Source organism: Coregonus clupeaformis, chromosome 37 (assembly GCF_020615455.1).
Source record: "Coregonus clupeaformis isolate EN_2021a chromosome 37, ASM2061545v1, whole genome shotgun sequence".
NCBI lineage: Eukaryota > Metazoa > Chordata > Actinopteri > Salmoniformes > Salmonidae > Coregonus > Coregonus clupeaformis.
The window spans coordinates 247876-266965 of NC_059228.1; the positions used below are offsets into that span (position 1 = coordinate 247876).

At 40.0% G+C, this 19090-nt stretch overlaps 1 protein-coding gene across 2 annotated transcripts in view; it reads left to right on the forward strand.

The window, feature by feature from the left end:
- The window catches only part of LOC121553608 (cadherin-related family member 1-like), a 197916-nt gene that overhangs the window by 162598 nt on the left and 16228 nt on the right, over nt 1–19090 (forward strand). For both annotated transcript variants that reach the window (XM_041866854.1, XM_041866855.1), the window contains 2 exons: nt 3249–3316; nt 12924–13152. In XM_041866854.1, the coding sequence (XP_041722788.1) occupies nt 3249–3316; nt 12924–13152 (297 nt within the window). The remainder of the gene's footprint in view (nt 1–3248; nt 3317–12923; nt 13153–19090) is intronic.

Below are 19090 nucleotides of genomic sequence, written 5' to 3' on the forward strand. Positions count from 1 at the left end.
GGCATGTTTACAGAGTCACCTCTCCAGTTCCGGCAGGCAAGGATGGCTGTTTATCAAAGCTGTGCCCTTTTCATTTTACTTTTATTTAACTAGGCAAGTTAGTTAAGACAAATTGTTATTTACAATGACGGCCTACACCGGCCAAAACCGGACGACACTGGGCCAATTGTGCACCGCCCTATGGGACTCCCAATCACGGCCGGTTGTGATACAGCCTGGAATCGAACAAGGGGGTCTGTAGTGACGCCTCAAGCACTGAGATGCAGTGCCTAAGACCGCTGCGCCACTCGGAAGCCCTGATGTACTCGATCTGGTTTCTGCCCCTGCATCCCAAGCGTTCGTGGAGAGAATATTCTCTGTCTGTGGACAACTGTCATCAGGCTTGAGAAACCTAACGACCACCTCTCTGGAACACAGTCTTCTTGAAGATAAACCATAAGATCTTGTATGATTGAAGAGAAACACACACACACACACACACACACACACTGACTTGCTCAGATCCAATTGAAATGTATTGGTCGCATGCACAGATTTGCAGGTGTTATCGCAGGTGCAGCGAAATGCTTGTGTTTCTAGCTCCAAACGTGCAGTAATACATAGAAATACAAAATAATCATAATCAATAATAATCATATTAATCATAATTCCAAAAGTTAAATGAAGAAATTAAGAAATATCAGAACGAGCACTGTCAGAGTCCGGAAAATAAATAAATACATATCAGAACCCTTTGCTTTTTCCACATTTTGTTACGTTACAGCCTTAATCTAAAATGGATTAAATAAATAAAAATCCTTAGCAATCCACACACAATAACCCTCAATGACAAAGCAAAAACTGGTTTTTAGAAATTTTTGCAAATGTATTACAAATAAAAAAAACAGAAATACCTTATTTACATAATTATTCAGACCCTTTGCTATGAGACTCGAAATTGACCTCAGGTGCATCCTGTTTCCATTGATAATCCTTGAGATGTTTCTACAACTTGATTGGGGTCCACCTGTGTTAAATTCAACTGATTGGACATGATTAGGAAAGGCACACACCTCTCTATAAAATGTCCCACAGTTGACAGTGAATGTCAAAGCAAAAACCAAGCCATGAGGTCAAAGGAATTGTCCATAGAGCTCTGTGACAGGACAGTGTTTTGGCACAGATCTGGGGAAGGGTACCAAAACATGTCTGCAGCATTGAAGGTCCCCAAGAACACAGTGGCCTCCATCAATCTTAAACGGAAGAAGTTTGGTACTATGAAGACTCTTCTTAGAGCTGGCCTCCCAGCCAAACTGAGAAATCAGGGGAGAAGGGCCTTGGTCAGGAAGGTGACCAAGAACCCGATGGTCACTCTGACAGAGCTCTAGAGTTCCTCTGTGGAGATGGGATAACCTTCCAGAAGGAAACCATCTCTGCAGCACTCTACCAATCAGGCCTTTATGGTAGAGTGGCCAGACGGAAGCCACTCCTCAGTAAAAGGCACATCACAGCGTGCTTGGAGTTTGCCAAAAGGCACCTAAAGACTCTCATACCATGAGAAACAAGATTCTCTGGTCTTGATGAAACCAAGATTAAACTCTTTGGCCTGAATGCCAAGTGTCACTTCTGGAGGAAACCTGGCACCATCCCTATGGTGAAGCATGGTGGTGGTAGCATCATGCTGTGGGGATGTTTTTCAGCGGCAGGGACTGGGAGACTAGTCAGGATCGAGGCAAAGATGAACAGAGCAAAGTACAGAGAGATCCTTGATGAAAACCTGCTCCTGAGCGCTCAGGACCTCAGACTGGGGCGAAGGTTCACCTTCCAACAGGACAACGACCCTAAGCACACAGCCAAGACAACACAGGAGTGGCTTTGGGACAAGTCTCTGAATGTCCTTGAGTGGCCCAGCCAGAGTCCGGACTTGAACCCGAACGAACATCTCTGGAGAGACCTGAAAATAGCTGTGCAGCAACGCTCCCCATCCAACCTGACAGAGCTTGAGAGGATCTGCAGAGAAGAATGGGAGAAACTCCCCAAATACAGGTGTGCCAAGCTTGTAGCATCATACCCAAGACTCTAGGCTGTAATCACTGCCAAAGGTGCTTCAACAAAGTACTGAGTAAAGGGTCTGAATACTTATGTAAATGTGATATTTCAACTTTTCTTTAAATATAAATTAGCAAAAATTGATAAAATCCTGTTTTTGCTTTGTCATTATGGGGTATTGTATGCAGATTGATGAGGGGAAAAAACTATGTAATACATTTTAGTATAAGGCTGTAACCTAACAAGATGTGGAAAAAGTCAAGGGATCTGAATACCTTCCGAAGGCACTGAATATATATAATGGTGTTTATAGACAGTATGGACAGTATATGAATAGAAAAGGTGTGTACACCAGTAGTTATATAGGATAATCCATGACTAGAATACAGTGTAGACATATGAAGTGGGTAAAACAGTATGTAAACATTATTCATGTGACCAGTGTTCAATGACTCTATGTACATAGGGTAGCAGTCTCTAAGGTGCAGAGTAGAGTAATGGGTGGTAGCCGGCTAGTAACAGTGACTAAGGTTCAGGGCAGGGTACTGGGCGGATGCCGGCTAGTGGTGACTTTTTAACAGTCTGATGGCCTGGAGATAGAAGCTGTTTATCTGTCTCTCGGTTCCAGCTTTGGTGCATCTGTATTGTCTCTGCCTTCTACATGGAAGAGGTGTGAACTGGCCTTGGCTCAGGTGGCTGAGAACTCATATTGTAAATGGCTCCTAGCTTCCCATGCATAGGCTACTTTCTGTCCCTAAAACTGAAACGAAATAATATAAAAACGAAATATAAATGTGTTTATGCAACACCAAAAAAAACGAGTACATCAACTCTGAAAATGAACTGAAACTAAATATAATTTCAAATAAAAATCTAAAAACTAATAGAAATAAAAACGAATATTAAATAAATAAAAATAGAATAACCTTGCTTTACAGTGTAGGTGACCCCATGTTATTATGGCACATTATTGTCTACCTTGATTAGGGGATTTAGGCGTCAATACTGTTTGAACTCAGTCCTTTCAGGAGTGGAATTGAAATAAATGAATTGAGAATTCATTATAGAAACTCAGAGGGAATATTTATTTGAATTGAATGAAATGCTAATTGTTTTTTTCTGTCAAGAAAGTTGGTGTCTAATCAAATACATGTCTTGTTTTGTGTTCTTTCTCTCTGTTTCTCTTTGTCTCTCTCTCTCTCACACACACACACACACAGGCAACAGATCCAGATTCAGGCTTTTGGGGAGAAGTCAAGTACTCAATCTACGGCTCAGGGGCTGATTTGTGAGTAGCATCACCCAATATCTCTCTCTCTCTCTCTCTCTCTCTCTCTCTCTCTCTCTCTCTCTCTCTCTCTCTCGCTCTCTCGCTCTCTCGCTCTCTCTCTCTCTCTCTCTCTCGCTCGCTCTCTCGCTCTCTCGCTCTCTCGCTCTCTCGCTCGCTCTCTCGCTCTCTCTCTCGCTCTCTCGCTCTCTCGCTCTCTCTTTCTGTATGTGCCTCTGTCTGCCGCACTCACTCCCTCTCTTTCTCTATTCCACCCACCCACCCAACCCCTGCATCTCATTCTCTATATTCAGCAGTGGAGTGATTATGTCAATAAAGAGCCAGGGATTCAGTAGATATACCAGCTGGTGAGGATCCATCTGACCAGAATAAACCCCAGCAAAAAAACAAAAAGCACAATCGCTTACGTAACATTATTAGTGGGCGATGCAGACAATTTATCAATATGGAGAAAAATAGGCTCAGGCTCACCACACAAAACTGCCCTTGTCTGGTATGAAAATGACCATCTAAGATTTTGCCAAGTGAGTGTTAAAAAATAGATAAAGAAATAAAGAATTAAAGAAATTAACACTTGTGGTTATGCTGAACCAATGATGATGAAAAAATAATGGATATAAGGTATCTCAAATGAACCTGAACAAAAAGTAATGGTTCACTTTGAGGACAACTCAAATTCATCCAGTATGTTAAACAATAAGCTTGCTGGCAGAGATGCTATCTATGAGTGAGCACTAAAGTGGGCTAAAGTAGATACCTCACTGTAAGCTGTGGCATTACATTTCCATTATTCTCTTTTTATCGTTGAACATACCTCCTTTATTGTGCATTCACATAAGCTTACTGGCCCTTTCTGAGGATTTGCTTGTATTTTCCTTCTGCTCTCTTTTATTAGATTTCAAACAGAGCGCTTGAATACCTCAAATATTCTCATTCTGTTATGTAACTTCAGAAAAACAGGATCAAACTGTCATCACTTCTCTCTGTCTAACTCAATCAAATACAGTACCCACAACACTCAACCAGCTCTAACCTTCTAGAACAGTCATATTTAATCCTGACCCTGTTGACCCACAGTGTGTTCTGTGCAGGATTTTGTTTTAGCTCAGCGCTAGCTACACTAACACACCTGATTCAACTCATCATCACTCATCATTAAGCCCTTTAGTGGACTTGGACTGAACAAACTCCTGCTCACCCTGTAGGTCCGAAGGACAAGGTTCGAAGAACATACCTCTAGAACCTTCCAAAATATAATAAATGACATCATCCAGTCATCAGAGTCTCAACATCCAACCCAGAAATGCACAAAGCTAAATATGAACCATATGATTGGTACCAGCTCAGACAGGCCAGGTGTATGCCAGTTGGCAGCGCAAGACAGGCATGGCAAATCAGTCTCACTAAGCCCCTTTCACCTGGTACCAAGAACAGAATTTGGCAGAATTTGTGTATTTTTGGACCACTATTTGGTAGTGAATGTGGAGCAGTACATATAGGTGAGAGGAGTAAATAGGGAAAGTTGCAGAGTTTGATCTAAAATTGACATAAAGGATGTGGAATCCTTTATAATAGTGCACTTGATTTTCATAATGTCGGTATGACACATAATTATTACCTAAGGTTGGTTTAAAATACTTCAATTATTGCAATCAATGTGACAATAAAATTGATCAGATATCGGGAATTGGTATTTCATTTATTTTTGGGGGGCGGGGTGTAGAAAGAGAGATCTCCTCAGCCAGGGATGGGCAAAATTACAAAATACAATTACAAAATACAATTACAAAATACAATTACAAAATACCATAAAGATCAATGTATCAAAATAAACTACAAAATACTTGTATTTTGAAATGTATTTCATTAAAATACATTTGCAAGTAGCCGGCCCAAACAGCAACAACATTCTCAGTAACGGTTACAGAAACGTTTTATTTGCTATGACTGTGATACAGTATGTGTTGCTTATTTACCTTAGTTGAATGGACTGACTTTAAGTCACTCTGGGTAAGAGTGTCTGCTAAATGACCAAAATGTAAATGCAGTGCATTCTGAAAGTATTCAGATCCCTTGACTTTTTGCATATTTTGTTACATTATAGCCTTATTCTACAATTGATTAAATATGTTTTTTTCCTCATCAATCTACACACAATACCCCATAATGACAAAGCAAACACAGGTTTTTAGAAATTTTTGCAAATGTATTAAAAATAAAAACTGAAATACCTTATTTACGTAAAACTGTGTAGTGTGTAGTTCAGCCCAGTGTAGTTCAGCCCAGTGTAATACAAATGGCAAAATACGCAGAAGTAATTGAAATATATTTCAATTTTACATTTTAGTCATTTAGCAGACGCTCTTATCCAGAGCGACTTACAGTTAGTGAGTGCATACATTTTTCATACTGATGTGTGTGTACAGCGCTATAGTCGCTATGCTAGCAGAAATGATGTAAGTGTACAGCGCTATAGTTGCTATGCTAGGAGAACTGATGTGAGTGTACAGCGCTATAGTCGCTATGCTAGCAGAACTGATGTGAATGTACTGCGCTATAGTCGCTACGCTAGCAGGGAGCAGTGATGTGAGTTTACAGCGCTATAGCCGCTACGCTAGCAGTCAGTATTGATGTGAGTGTACAGTGCTATAGTCGCGTAAATAGCAGTCAGAATTAATGTGATTGGATAGCACTATAGACGCTACACTAGCAGTTGGAAATGATGTGAGTGTACAGCGCTACAGTTGCTATGCTAGCAGAACTGATGTGAGTGTACATCGCTATAGTTGCTCGGCTAGCATTCAGAAGTAATGTGAGTGTACAGCGCTATAATCACTACGCTAGCAATCAGAATTGATTTGAGTGTTCAGCGCTATAGTCGCTACGTTAGCAGAGAGCGGTACTCTCTGTCCTAAGCTCTGTAAATTCCTGTAACATTTTGAACGTTTCACCCCTACTTAATGCTAGAACCGCCATAGGCCAACGGGCACAGACGTTTGATTTTGTAAATTTAAAAAATCGACCTTCCCCCCCAAAAAGCTCCTTCCCTGACTTTTTCTGAATGTTTGTATTTTGTATTGCTAATTTGCTCGTATTTTGAAATCACAAACAGACAAGTATTTAGAGCCTTTTTACCAGTTTTTTTTCCCACACCTATTCCCAACTTAGCCCGCCAAGACAATGTGGTGTAGGACGTTGGTACCCAGCCAGGCACTAATGCGGCTCTCTTTAATCACTTAAATTAATGACAAATGGATGAATGGGCAACAATTGTGCACTTTACTTTACAATTGAATTTAAATTAGGCCTAATTGAATGCTAAGGAAGGTGGATAGGTTGATTTAATTTCAAAAGTCAATAGTGCAATGATGAGTTTGTGTTATGCCTATTCATCAGCCTTGGCGCTCATGTTTATAGCAAATAATTTGACCGTGCATCTTGCAGGTTGATATCATTTTCTTTTACATTTTACTTTGTATAAAGAAGCTGTTACTGGACTGTTTTATTTACTATAACTCTATTACTAATCTGATTTATTGTAAGGGAAACTAAAACATGCTACTTGTTGCAGTAGGCCTTTAGAATAATGCAAAACATCCTTGACTCTATCCGAGTTGATGAGCGAAGGGAAGCAAACGATGCCAGCCCACTGAATGAATGACAAATGGATGAATGGGCGATAATTGTGCACATTACTTCATAATCAAATTTAAATTAGGCCTAACTTAATGATAAGGAGGGTGAAGAGGTTGATTTGATTTAGAACAACAATAGTGTAATGATGAGTTTGTGTTATGCCTATTTATCATCGTTGGCGCTCATTTTAATAATTTGACCGAATGATACCATTCTCTTTTACATTTTACTTTGTCATTCTAAATTCTAAAGGCACATCTGAGCTATATTTGTTGCAGGTGCATGGTAACAATTGAATAACATGACAAAAAAGAGAAAACCCGCACAAGCTCTGACGAAGGCCTTCAGGCCGATACGTAAAGCTTATTAAAGACCAGCGATACTAGCAAGAGCAGTGTGCGGGTTTCTTCTTTTTTCTCACATTTTACTTTGTAAAAATAAGCTGTTACGGGACTGTTTTATTTACTATAACTCTATTACTAATCACATTTACTGTAAGGGAAACGAAAACATGTTACGTGTTGCAGTGCCTTTTGAATCAAGCAAAACATATCCTTGACTCTATCCAAGTTGATGAGAAAGGGGAAACAAATGATGCCAGTCAGCCTGCACAGCCGTCCCATCAAAACTACACCTAAACTATACCAAAACTAATTTCACACATAATAAGAGTTAGCCTATGGACAAGATTCAATTGACAATAGTCTGATGAGTGACAGTATTATCAGTTGTCAAATTCTACATAAAGAGATGGGTGCATCTTGTAATTGACAAATGCAGGGAAAGGAGCATCACTTTATCAAATCCTCCTTCAGAGTCACATGCAGATACATTTCACTTTTTCCAAGAATATCTGCTCTGTCCATGCGTTCAGCACATGACCACTGGCGTGGCAGCATTGCTCTGGCTACTAAGCAGACTAGTAACATAATACATGTAAAATTCGCTATTCTGTTTTCTTTTAAATTAACTTTCTTATTTCCACAGTGTTTCTTTAGACCTGCCAAAACAAAATTTTAATGGACTTCTTTGTGATGGACTTGAACTAGTGGTTTTTAGTTTTTACATATAGCCTAGAGTAACATAAACTAATGAAAATGCTATTATGTTCTTTGAAACAATAACTTTTAGTTTTCTAATGTTGCCTAAGACCTTTATAAACACAACCAAAGTATTATTCTTCAGATAGCATATACGAAATGTATTTATTAGACTGTTGGAATGTTGATGCGTCATTGGTTGAAAGTGTCTAAAATTGACTTTAGGCCTACACTTTTCACTAGGACTTTGTTAAATCATACAAAACATGTCCTTGACTCTATCTAAACAAATAACTATTGTTGTTATATTTTTACATGGATATCTATTCATGAAATTCATGCTTTACAATTGTTTATGCACTATTTATCAAGCCTTGGTGCTTATGTTTGTGCACCTTGCGGGTTGATATGCATCTGATGCGTATGCTAAATGGGACGCCCGGCAATGTTGTCAACGTTCTCTAATAGGTACTTATAGGCTGAAAGGCCAGGCGGTTCTAGTGTTATAAGCCTCTGTTTCCTGCCATGCGCAAACATTGCCGACCTGCAGTCCTCACTCTAGTCATGCCTCCATATCCACCTCCACCTCATTTCCTCTTCCCTGTGCTTTGCTGTGCTGTACCATAGTGGCTAATCCTGTAATGGGATTGGAGGAGGAAATAGTTTGTTCTTAAGGCACGGCCAATTAGCTTGCAGTGTGACACAGTGACAGCAGGAGAGAGGAAAAGTCCCCTAGTGACTTCACTGAGACCAGGCCAAAGACAACACAGTACTGTTTGTTAATTTGTGCTGTTGATGGTCGAGTGACATACAGTCAGGTCCATAAATATTTGGACGTTGACCAAGTGATTATTATTTTAGCTGTCTACCACAGCATATTGGAGTTGAAATGTAAATAATGAATATGAGCTGAAAGTGCAGACTTTCAGCTTTAATTTGAGGGTATTTACATCCAAATCGGGTGAACAGTGTATATGCACTTTTTATATGCGTTTCCCCCCTTTTTAAGGGACCAAAAGTAATTGGACAATTGGCTGCTCAGCTGTTCCATGGCCAGGTGTGTGTTATTCCCTCATTAGTTCATTTACAAGTAAGCAGATAAAAGGTCTAGAGTTGATTTCAAGTGTGGCATTTGCATGTGGAATCTGTTGCTGTTAACCCTCAATATGAAGTCCAAAGAGCTGTCACTGTCAGTGAAACAAGCCATCATTAGGCTGATAAATCTAAACAAACCCATCAGAGAGATAGCAAAAACATTAGGTGATCAACTATTTGGTACATTCTTAAAAAGAAAGAACGCAATGGTGAGCTCAGGAACACCAAAAGGCCCGGAAGACCACGGAAAACAACTGTGGTGGATGACAGAATAATTATTTCCCTGGTGAAGAAAACCCCCTTCACAACAGTTGGCCAGATCAAGAACACCCTCCAGGAGGTAGGCGTATCTGTGTCAAAGTCAACAATCAAGAGAAGACTTCACCAGAGTAAATACAGAGGTTTTACGACAAGATGTAAACCATTGGTAAGCCTCAAAAACAGGAAGACCAGATTAGAGTTAGCCTAAAAACATCTTAGAAAGCCTGTACAGTTCTGGAACAACATCCTATGGACAGATGATACAAATATCAACTTGTACCAGAATGATGGGAAGAGAAGAGTATGGAGAAGGGAAGGAACTGCTCATGATCCGAAGCATACCACCTCATCTGTGAAGCATGGTGGAGGTCGTGTTATGGCGTGGGCATGTATGGCTGCCAATGGAACGGGTTCCCTTGTATTTATTGATGATGTGACTGCTGACAAAAGCAGCAGGATGAATTCTGAAGGGTTTAGGGCTATATTATTGGTCAGATTCAGTCAAATGCTTCAAAACTCAGTGGACGGCGCTTCACAGTGCAGATGGACAATGACCCGAGGAATACTGCGAAAGCAACCCAATACCTTTTTAAAGCAAAGAAGTGGAATGTTCTGCAATGGCCAAGTCAATCACCTGACCTGAATCCAATTGAGCATGCATTTTACTTGTTGAAGCCAAAATGCCCCATGAACAAGCAGGAACTGAAGACAGCTGCAGTAATGGCCTGTCAGAGCATCACCAGGTAAGAAACCCAGCATCTGGCGATGTCTATTGGTTCCAGACTTCAGGCAGTCATTGACTGCAAAGGATTTGCAACAAAGTATTAAAAACTCACAATTTAATTTATGATTATCTTAGTTTGTCCAATTACTTTTGAGCCCCTAAAATTGGGGGGCTATGTATAAAAATGGTTGTAATTCCTACACGGTTCATACAATAATTTTGACAAAACCCTTAAATTAAAGATGAAAGTCTACACTTAAAGCACATCTTGATTGTTTCCTTTCAAATCCATTGTGGTGGTGTACAGAGCCAAAATGATGCAAATTGTGTTAATGTCGAAATACCAATGGACCTGACTGTACATGTATCATATCATATTGTATAAAGTGCTTTGAGTCTTGACTGTAATTGCATAACTTAAGGTTTACAGTGCCTTCCACTTGAAGTTAGTGTGGCCTAATGCTTGTAGAACTAAACACCCACCATTTTGTTGAAAAATATGAAGGACCCACAGGCTATAATGTGTAAATTAGTATAAATGTTGAGGGGTTGGGTGAAAAGTAACCTAGCGTAGCAAGCGTAGAAGAAACACCTGAAACTAGATCCCCACATTCTGGACTTAACGAGATTTAAAAAAAAAACTGTTGGAGTTTCTCTTCTGCACTGTTCAACCAATCCAGTAAATGTGGCAGAGGAGTTAAGATGGAGTGTTGTCTTGTTAACATCCAAAAGCGGAAGTGATATCACAGGGTCTCTCTTCCATTTTCCCTTCAAACCGGAACATCCAGTTGTTTACACCCCCGCAGAGGCTAGTTGAAAAGATGCATGTTGAACTGTTGAAAACAGATAAAAAGGCTATTATCTAATCTGGGATGTTTCCTTCTTTTTTAGGATAATCTATTGATAGTTTCCTCTTCACAGAACAAAACAGCTATATTGACTTTCAAGGAGTAATGCCTTCAGACAGAATTATCCAACTTTCCTGTGACATACTGTCCGCTTAACATTTTAGCTGTTCATCCAACTGTTTTTCTTTATTTTTACATTTTTTTTTTTACATTGTAGACTGATAGAGAAGACCTCAACACTATGAAATAACACATATGGAATCATGTAGTAACCAAAAAAGTGTTAAACAAATACAAATATATTTTTTCAAATAGCCACCGTTTGCCTTGATGACAGCTTTGCATACTCTTGGCATTCTCTCAACCAGTTTCATGAGGTAGTCACCTGGAATGCATTTCAATTAACAGGTGTGCCTTCTTAAAAATTAATTTGTGGAATTTCTTTCCTTCTTAATGCGTTTGAGCCAATCAGTTGTGTTGTGACAAGGTGGGAGGGGGGGTATACAGAAGATAGCCCTATTTGTTAAAAGACCAAGTCCATATTATGGCAAGAACAGCTCAAATAAGCAAAGAGAAACGACAGTCCATCATTACTTGAAGACATGAAGGTCAGGCAAAACGAAACATTTCATGGGGATAGTGTTCTTGTGGTCATAGGCAGCATTCCTCCTCCTCCAAACACGGCGAGTTGAGTTGATGCCAAAAAGCTCGATTTTGGTCTCATCTGACCACAACACTTTCACCCATTTCTCCTCTGAATCATTCAGATGTTCATTGGCAAACTTCAGACGGGCCTGTATATGTGCTTTCTTGAGCAGGGGGACTATGCGGGCGCTGCAGGATTTCAGTCCTTCACGGTGTAGTGTGTTACCAATTGTTTTTTTAGTGACTATGGTCCCAGCTGCCTTGAGATCATTGACAAGATCCTCCCGTGTAGTTCTGGGCTTATTCCTCACCGTTCTCATGATCATTGCAACTCCACGCGGTGAGATCTTGCATAGAGCCCCAGGCCGAGGGAGAGTGACAGTTATTTTGTGTTTCTTCCATTTGCGAATAATCGCACCAACTGTTGTCACCTTCTCACCAAGCTGCTTGGCAATGGTCTTGTAGCCCATTCCAGCCTTGTGTAGGTCTACAATCTTGTCCCTGACATCCTTGGAGAGCTCTTTGGTCTTGGCCATGGTGGAGAGTTTGGAATCTGATTGATTGATTGCTTCTGTGGACAGGTGTCTTTTATATAGGTTACAAGCTGAGATTAGGAGCACTCCCTTTTAAGAGTGTGGTCCTAATCTCTGCTCGTTACCTGTATAAAAGACACCTGGGAGCCTGAAATCTTTCTGATTGAGAGGGGGTCAAATACTTATTTCCCTCATTAAAATGCAAATCAATATAACATTTTTGACATGCGTTTTTCTGGATTTTTTAGTTGTTGTTATTATGTCTCTCACTGTTCAAATAAACCTACCATTATAATTATAGACTGATTATTTCTTTATCAGTGGGCAAACGTACAAAATCAGCAGGGGATCAAATAGTTTTTTCCCTCACTGTATATATATATATATATATATATATATATATATATATATATATATATATCTGTATATTATATAAATATTTATTCAGGTTTTTCCCAGTTTTCATATTTCAAGTTATTACATGTTTCATGATTTACAATTTAAGATTACTTTATACAGTTAGTTAGTTACAAAAATCTTAGCTGTTTCAATTTTTAAAAAGTTACCCTGCTGACATAATTTTAAAACAAGTTATGTCAACTAGAGTTAACACATTTTTGTTACATTGTAATGTACTGTACGCATTCATACAAAGTAACATTTTATATCACCTCCCATCTTTTTGAAATAGATTACTTTTTACAATGTGTTTTATATCAGGTTCCTCAACCATTATTAAATAATGACCCAGATGCACCAGAAGACAGCTGTCAATTATTTTATAAATAAAAGAGAAATAACACCCAATATCTTACCCCATCCCAGGTTTCTGATTCATTCAGCATCAGGCATTATCTACACCCAGCAGTGGGCCAGCCTGGACGCGGAGGTAAAGTCCAAGTATAATTTCTATGTCAAAGCCGAGGACACAGAGGGCAAGTACAGCCTGGCTGAGGTCTTTGTGACCGTGCTGGACCTCAACGATCACCCGCCAGAGTTCAACGAGAACTTCCTGGAGAAGACCATGATCATAGGAGCGCTGGTGAAGATAGAGGTTTGTGTTGCCAGTTTTGAGACGATTCATCTTTGCCATTCCCCAAAGGGTGATTCGTTTGCAGCAATTACAAGAACAAGTCCAAAGCCAAGCATTACATGCATTTCTGTGTACAATAATAATATTAGATTTAGAGTTGAAGTCGGAAGTTTACATACACCTTAGACAAATACATTTAAACTCATTTTTCACAATTTCTGACATTTAATCCTAGTAGAAATTCACTCTCTTAGGTCAGTTAGGATCACCCCTTTATTTTAAGAATGAGAAATGTCAGAATAATAGTAGAGATAATGATTTATTTCAGCTTTTATTTATTTCATCACATTCCCAGTGGGTCAGAAGTTTACATACAATCATTTAGTATTTGGTAGCATTGCCTTTAAATTGTTTAACTTGGGTCAAATGTTTCTGGGTAGCCTTCCACAAACCCTCCACAATAAGTTGGGTGAATTTTGGCCCATTCCTCCTGACAGAGCTGGTGTAACTGAGTCAGGTTGGTAGGCCTCCTTGCTCGCACACGCTTTTTAAGTTCTGCCCACAAACGTTCTATAGGATTGAGGTCAGGGCTTTGTGATGGCCACTCCAATGCCTTGACTTTGTTTTGCCACAACTTTGGAAGTATGCTTGGGGTCATTGTCCATTTGGAAGACCATTTGCGACCAAACTTTAACTTCCTAACTAATGTATAATAATATCATATGCCATTTAGTAGACGCTTTTATCCAAAGCGACTTACAGTCATGAGTGCATAAATTTTTACTTACAGTGGGGAGAACAAGTATTTGATACACTGCCGATTTTGCAGGTGTTCCTACTTACAAAGCATGTAGAGGTCTGTAATTTTTATCATAGGTACACTTCAACTGTGAGAGACGGAATCTAAAACAAAAATCCAGAAAATCACATTGTATGATTTTTAAGTAATTAATGTGCATTTTATTGCATGACATAAGTATTTGATACATCAGAAAAGCAGAACTTAATATTTGGTACAGAAACCTTTGTTTGCAATTACAGAGATCATACGTTTCCTGTAGGTCTTGACCAGTTTTGCACACACTGCAGCAGGGATTTTGGCCCACTCCTCCTTACAGACCTTCTCCAGATCCTTCAGGTTTCGGGGCTGTTGCTGGACAATACGGACTTTCAGCTCCCTCAAAAGATGTTCTATTGGGTTCAGGTCTGGAGACTGGCTAGGCCACTCCAGGACCTTGAGATGCTTCTTACGGAGCCACTCCTTAGTTGCCCTGGCTGTGTGTTTCGGGTCGTTGTCATGCTGGAAGACCCAGCCACGACCCATCTTCAATGCTCTTACTGAGGGAAGGAGGTTGTTGGCCAAGATCTCGCGATACATGGCCCCATCCATCCTCCCCTCAATACGGTGCAGACATCCTGTCCCCTTTGCAGAAAAGCATCCCCAAAGAATGATGTTTCCACCTCCATGCTTCACGGTTGGGATGGTGTTCTTGGGGTTGTACTCATCCTTCTTCTTCCTCCAAACACGGCGAGTGGAGTTTAGACCAAAAAGCTCTATTTTTGTCTCATCAGACCACATGACCTTCTCCCATTCCTCTTTTGGATCATCCAGATGGTCATTGGCAAACTTCAGACGGGCCTGTACATGCGCTGGCTTGAGCAGGGGGACCTTGCGTGCGCTGCAGGTTTTTAATCCTTGACGGCGTAGTGTGTTACTAATGGTTTTCTTTGAGTCTGTGGTCCCAGTTCTCTTCAGGTCATTGACCAGGTCCTGCCGTGTAGTTCTGGGCTGATCCCTCACCTTCCTCATGATCATTGATGCCCCACGAGGTGAGATCTTGCATGGAGCCCCAGACCGAGGATGATTGACCGTCATCTTGAACTTCTTCCAATTGCGCCAACAGTTGTTGCCTTCTCACCAAGCTGCTTGCCTATTGTCCTGTAGCCCATCCCAGCCTTGTGCAGGTCTACAATTTTATCCCTGATGTCCTTACACAGCTCTCTGGTCTTGGCCATTGTGGAGAGTTTGGAGTCTGTTTGATTGAGTGTGTGGACAGGTGTCTTTTATACAGGTAACGAGTGGAGAACAGGAGGGCTTCTTAAATAAAAACTAACAGGTCTGTGAGAGCCGGAATTCTTACTGGTTGGTAGGTGATCAAATACTTATGTCATCCAATAAAATGCAAATTAATTACTTAAAAATCATACAATGTAATTTTCTGGATTTTTGATTCCGTCTCTCACAGTTGAAGTGTACCTATAATAAATATTACAGACCTCTACATGCTTTGTAAGTAGGAAAACCTGCAAAATCGGCAGTGTATCAAATACTTGTTCTCCCCACTGTATGGATGGTCCCGGGGATCGAACCCACTACCCTGGCGTTACAAGCGCCATGCTCTACCAATTGAGCTACAGAGGACCACCAACCCAATCGTGAAGAACAGGGGTGGCAGCATCATGCTGTTGAGATGTTGCTTCAATATATCCACATAATTTTCCTTCCTCATGATGCCATCTATTTTGTGAAGTGCACCAGTCCCTCCTGCAGCAAAGTACCCCCACAGCATGATGCTGCCACCCCTGTTCTTCACGGTTGGGTTGGTGTTCTTCGGCTTGCAAGCCCCCCTTTTTCCTACAAACAAAACAATGGTCATTATGGCCAAACAGTTATATTTTTGTTTCATCAGACCAGAGGACATTTCTCCAAAAAGTACAGATCTTTGTCCCCATGTGCAGTTGCAAACCGTAGTCTGGCTTTTTTATGGTTGGTTTTGGAGCAGTGGCTTCTTCCTTGCTGAGCAGCCTTTCAGGTTATGTCAATATAGGACTTGTTATACTGTGGATATAGATACTTTTGTACCTGTTTCCTCCAGCATCTTCACAAGGTCCTTTGTTGTTGTTCTGGGATGGATTTGCACTTTTCGCACCAAAGTACATTAATCTCTAGGAGACAGAACACATCTCCTTCCTGAGCGGCATGATGGCTGCGTGGTCCCATGGTGTTTATACTTGCGTATTGTTGTTTGTACAGATGAATGTGGTACCTTCAGGCGTTTGGAAATTGCTCCCAAGGATGAACCAGACTTGTGGAGGTCTACTTGTGATTTATTTTTTTATTTTCCCATGATGTCAAGCAAAGAGGCACTGAGTTTGAAGGTAGGCCTTGAAATACATCCACAGGTACACCTCCAATTGACTCAATTTATGTCAGTTAGCCTATCAGAAGCTTCTAAAGCCATGATATCATTTTCTGGAATTTTCCAAGCTGTTTAAAGTGACAGTCAACTTAGTGTATGTGAATTTCTGACCCACGGGAATTGTGATACAGTGAATTATAAGTGAAATAAACTGTTTGTAAACAATTGTTGGAAAAATTACTTGTGTCATGCACAAAGTAGATGTCCTAACCGACTTGCCAAAACTATAGTTTGTTAACAAGACATGTGTGGAGAGGTTGAAAAACGAGTTTTAATGACTCCAACCTAAGTTTATGTAAACTTCCGACTTCAACTGTATTTACGTACATCTTACATTACAACAATAATCTCTAAGACACTTTAATGGAAAACAAAAACAAAAATAGGGTTCTGGCAGGTCTAGGCGATGGTCTTCCACAGCTGTTGAGGCAGTTCAGAAAGGCAGTAGCTTGAGAAAAGGGAGCATTGATGGTACAGGGAGGGAGGGAGAAGTGTCAGTCATACAGCGACAGGCCCAGGGGCCTCATTTATAACCATAGCATAAATTTAACAATAAATATATGCATGCGCCATTTCAGTAAAAAATATGTAGATTTATAAACGCATGTTTTCCGTGATATATCAGGCCTGTCGTGAAACTGTGTACGTGTGAACGAGCATTATAACTCCACCTGAAAAACACCCATCATTCACCTTTTATGGTGACAATAATGCCCTTATTTGCTGTATACATTGGAAGCATTGGAATTAGGCCAAGACAGTATCTAAGGAAATAGCAATGCATGTTGAACTTGATCAAATGTCTTTGAAGGGGTTGGCAGAATGTTTTCTTTTGCAGTGACATTTTCTGTATCTAAACGTGTCTGAAAGACAAAAACAATCGCACATTGTTGTGGACCAGTAAACAGATAGTTTGAATTCAACAATGTTTTGCATTTACTTTTTCCCGACCCTAAATAGGCTATGCTGCACTGCCCGCGAATTCTGAAAGATTGTCTACTTAGAAAAAAATGAAAACTACAGTAGACCTACTTAAATTCATAGCCTATACACTTCAACTGTCTGTTCAACTGTTAAATTGTACTGTATGTTATAAACTGGGCTCCCTTTTGGATTGAAATTATAATATCTAATATGGACAATGAGAGATGCGCATGGTAATTCTACCAGCTCTCACAGTCTCACATCAGAATTAGACATTCATCCATGTTTCTCAAATGTCAAATTTCGAAGTTGGTCCAAACGTTACATTTCTAAGTGTTTAAGGTTAAGATTAGGCGTTAACTCAGAATTGTTAAGGTTAGGGTTAAGTTCAAGCATTAACTCCACATTTTTAAGGTTAGTCATTAACTCCGAATGGTTAAGGTAAGGGTTAAGGTTTGGGATAGGCTTAAAATAAAAATATCCAATAAAAATGATATAGCTGGATTCGAACTTGCAACCTTTGGAATCAGAGGCAGATGCTTACGGGGTTAGAGTTAAATTCAGGGATTATCTCCAAATTCTTAACATTAGGCACCAACTCTGATTGGTTAAGGTAAGTGTTAAGGTTTGGGATAGGCTTAAAACAAAAATATGTAATAAAAATTATATCGCTGGATTCAAAACTTTTGGAATCAGAGGCAGATTCTTACACCCATCCACCATCCCCGTCCACAACACCCTAGCAAAACCGAAACCTAATTGATGACAACAGCGCTCAGTTGCCCCTAGTGGCCGTTTTCCACATCTGCCGACGTCCTCAGACATGGATGGACGTCGAATACTGATTTGTATATGGGTGACTTGGCTGGGTAATTTGTTGTATGGCTACTTTGGGAATATGAACTCATCATGGCCAGAAAAGGTGAGGAATTTATTCTGCAATTATCATCGAAATGAAATAAATAATAGGAAATAGATGCCTATTTTTAATTATTTTAGAATGCAAAGATAAAATATATAGATTTTCACTCTTCTCACTAACAGCAAATGATTGCATATTGTTACTATAATTAGCTACCATTTTTTTTTGTTATGAATAAGACTTTCATCATATACAGTGGCTTGCAAAAGTATTCACCCCCCTTGGCATTTTTCCTATTTTGTTGCCTTACAACCTTGAATTAAAATTGATTTTTTGGGGGTTTATATCATTTCATTTACACAATGTGCTTACCACTTTGAAGATGCAATATATATTTTCTTGTGAAACAAACAAGAAATAAAAAAGAAATAAACTATTCACCCCCCAAAGTCAATACTTTGTAGAGCCACCTTTTGCAGCAATTACAGCTGCAAGTCTCTTGGGTTATGTCTCTATAAACTTGGCACATCCAGCCACTGGGATTTTTGCCCATTCTTCAAGGCAAAACTGCTCCAGATCCTTCAAGTTGGATGGGTTCCGCTGGTGTACAGCAATCTTTAAGTCATACCACAGATTCTTAATGTTTCCCCTTAAACCACTCGAGTGTTGCTTTAGCAGTATGCTTAGGGTCATTGTCCTGCTGGAAGGTGAACCTCCATCTCAGTCTCAAATCTCTGAAAACTGAAACAGGTTTCCTTCAAGAATTTCCATGTATTTAGCGCCATCCATCATTCCTTCAATTCTGACCAGTTTCTGCTGATGAAAAACATCCCCACAGCATGATGCTACCACCACCATGCTTCACTGTGGGGATGGTGTTCTCGGGGTGATGAGAGGTGTTGGGTTTGCGCCAGACATAGTGTTTTCCTTGATGGCCAAAAAGCTCAATTTTAGTCTCATCTGACCCGAGTAC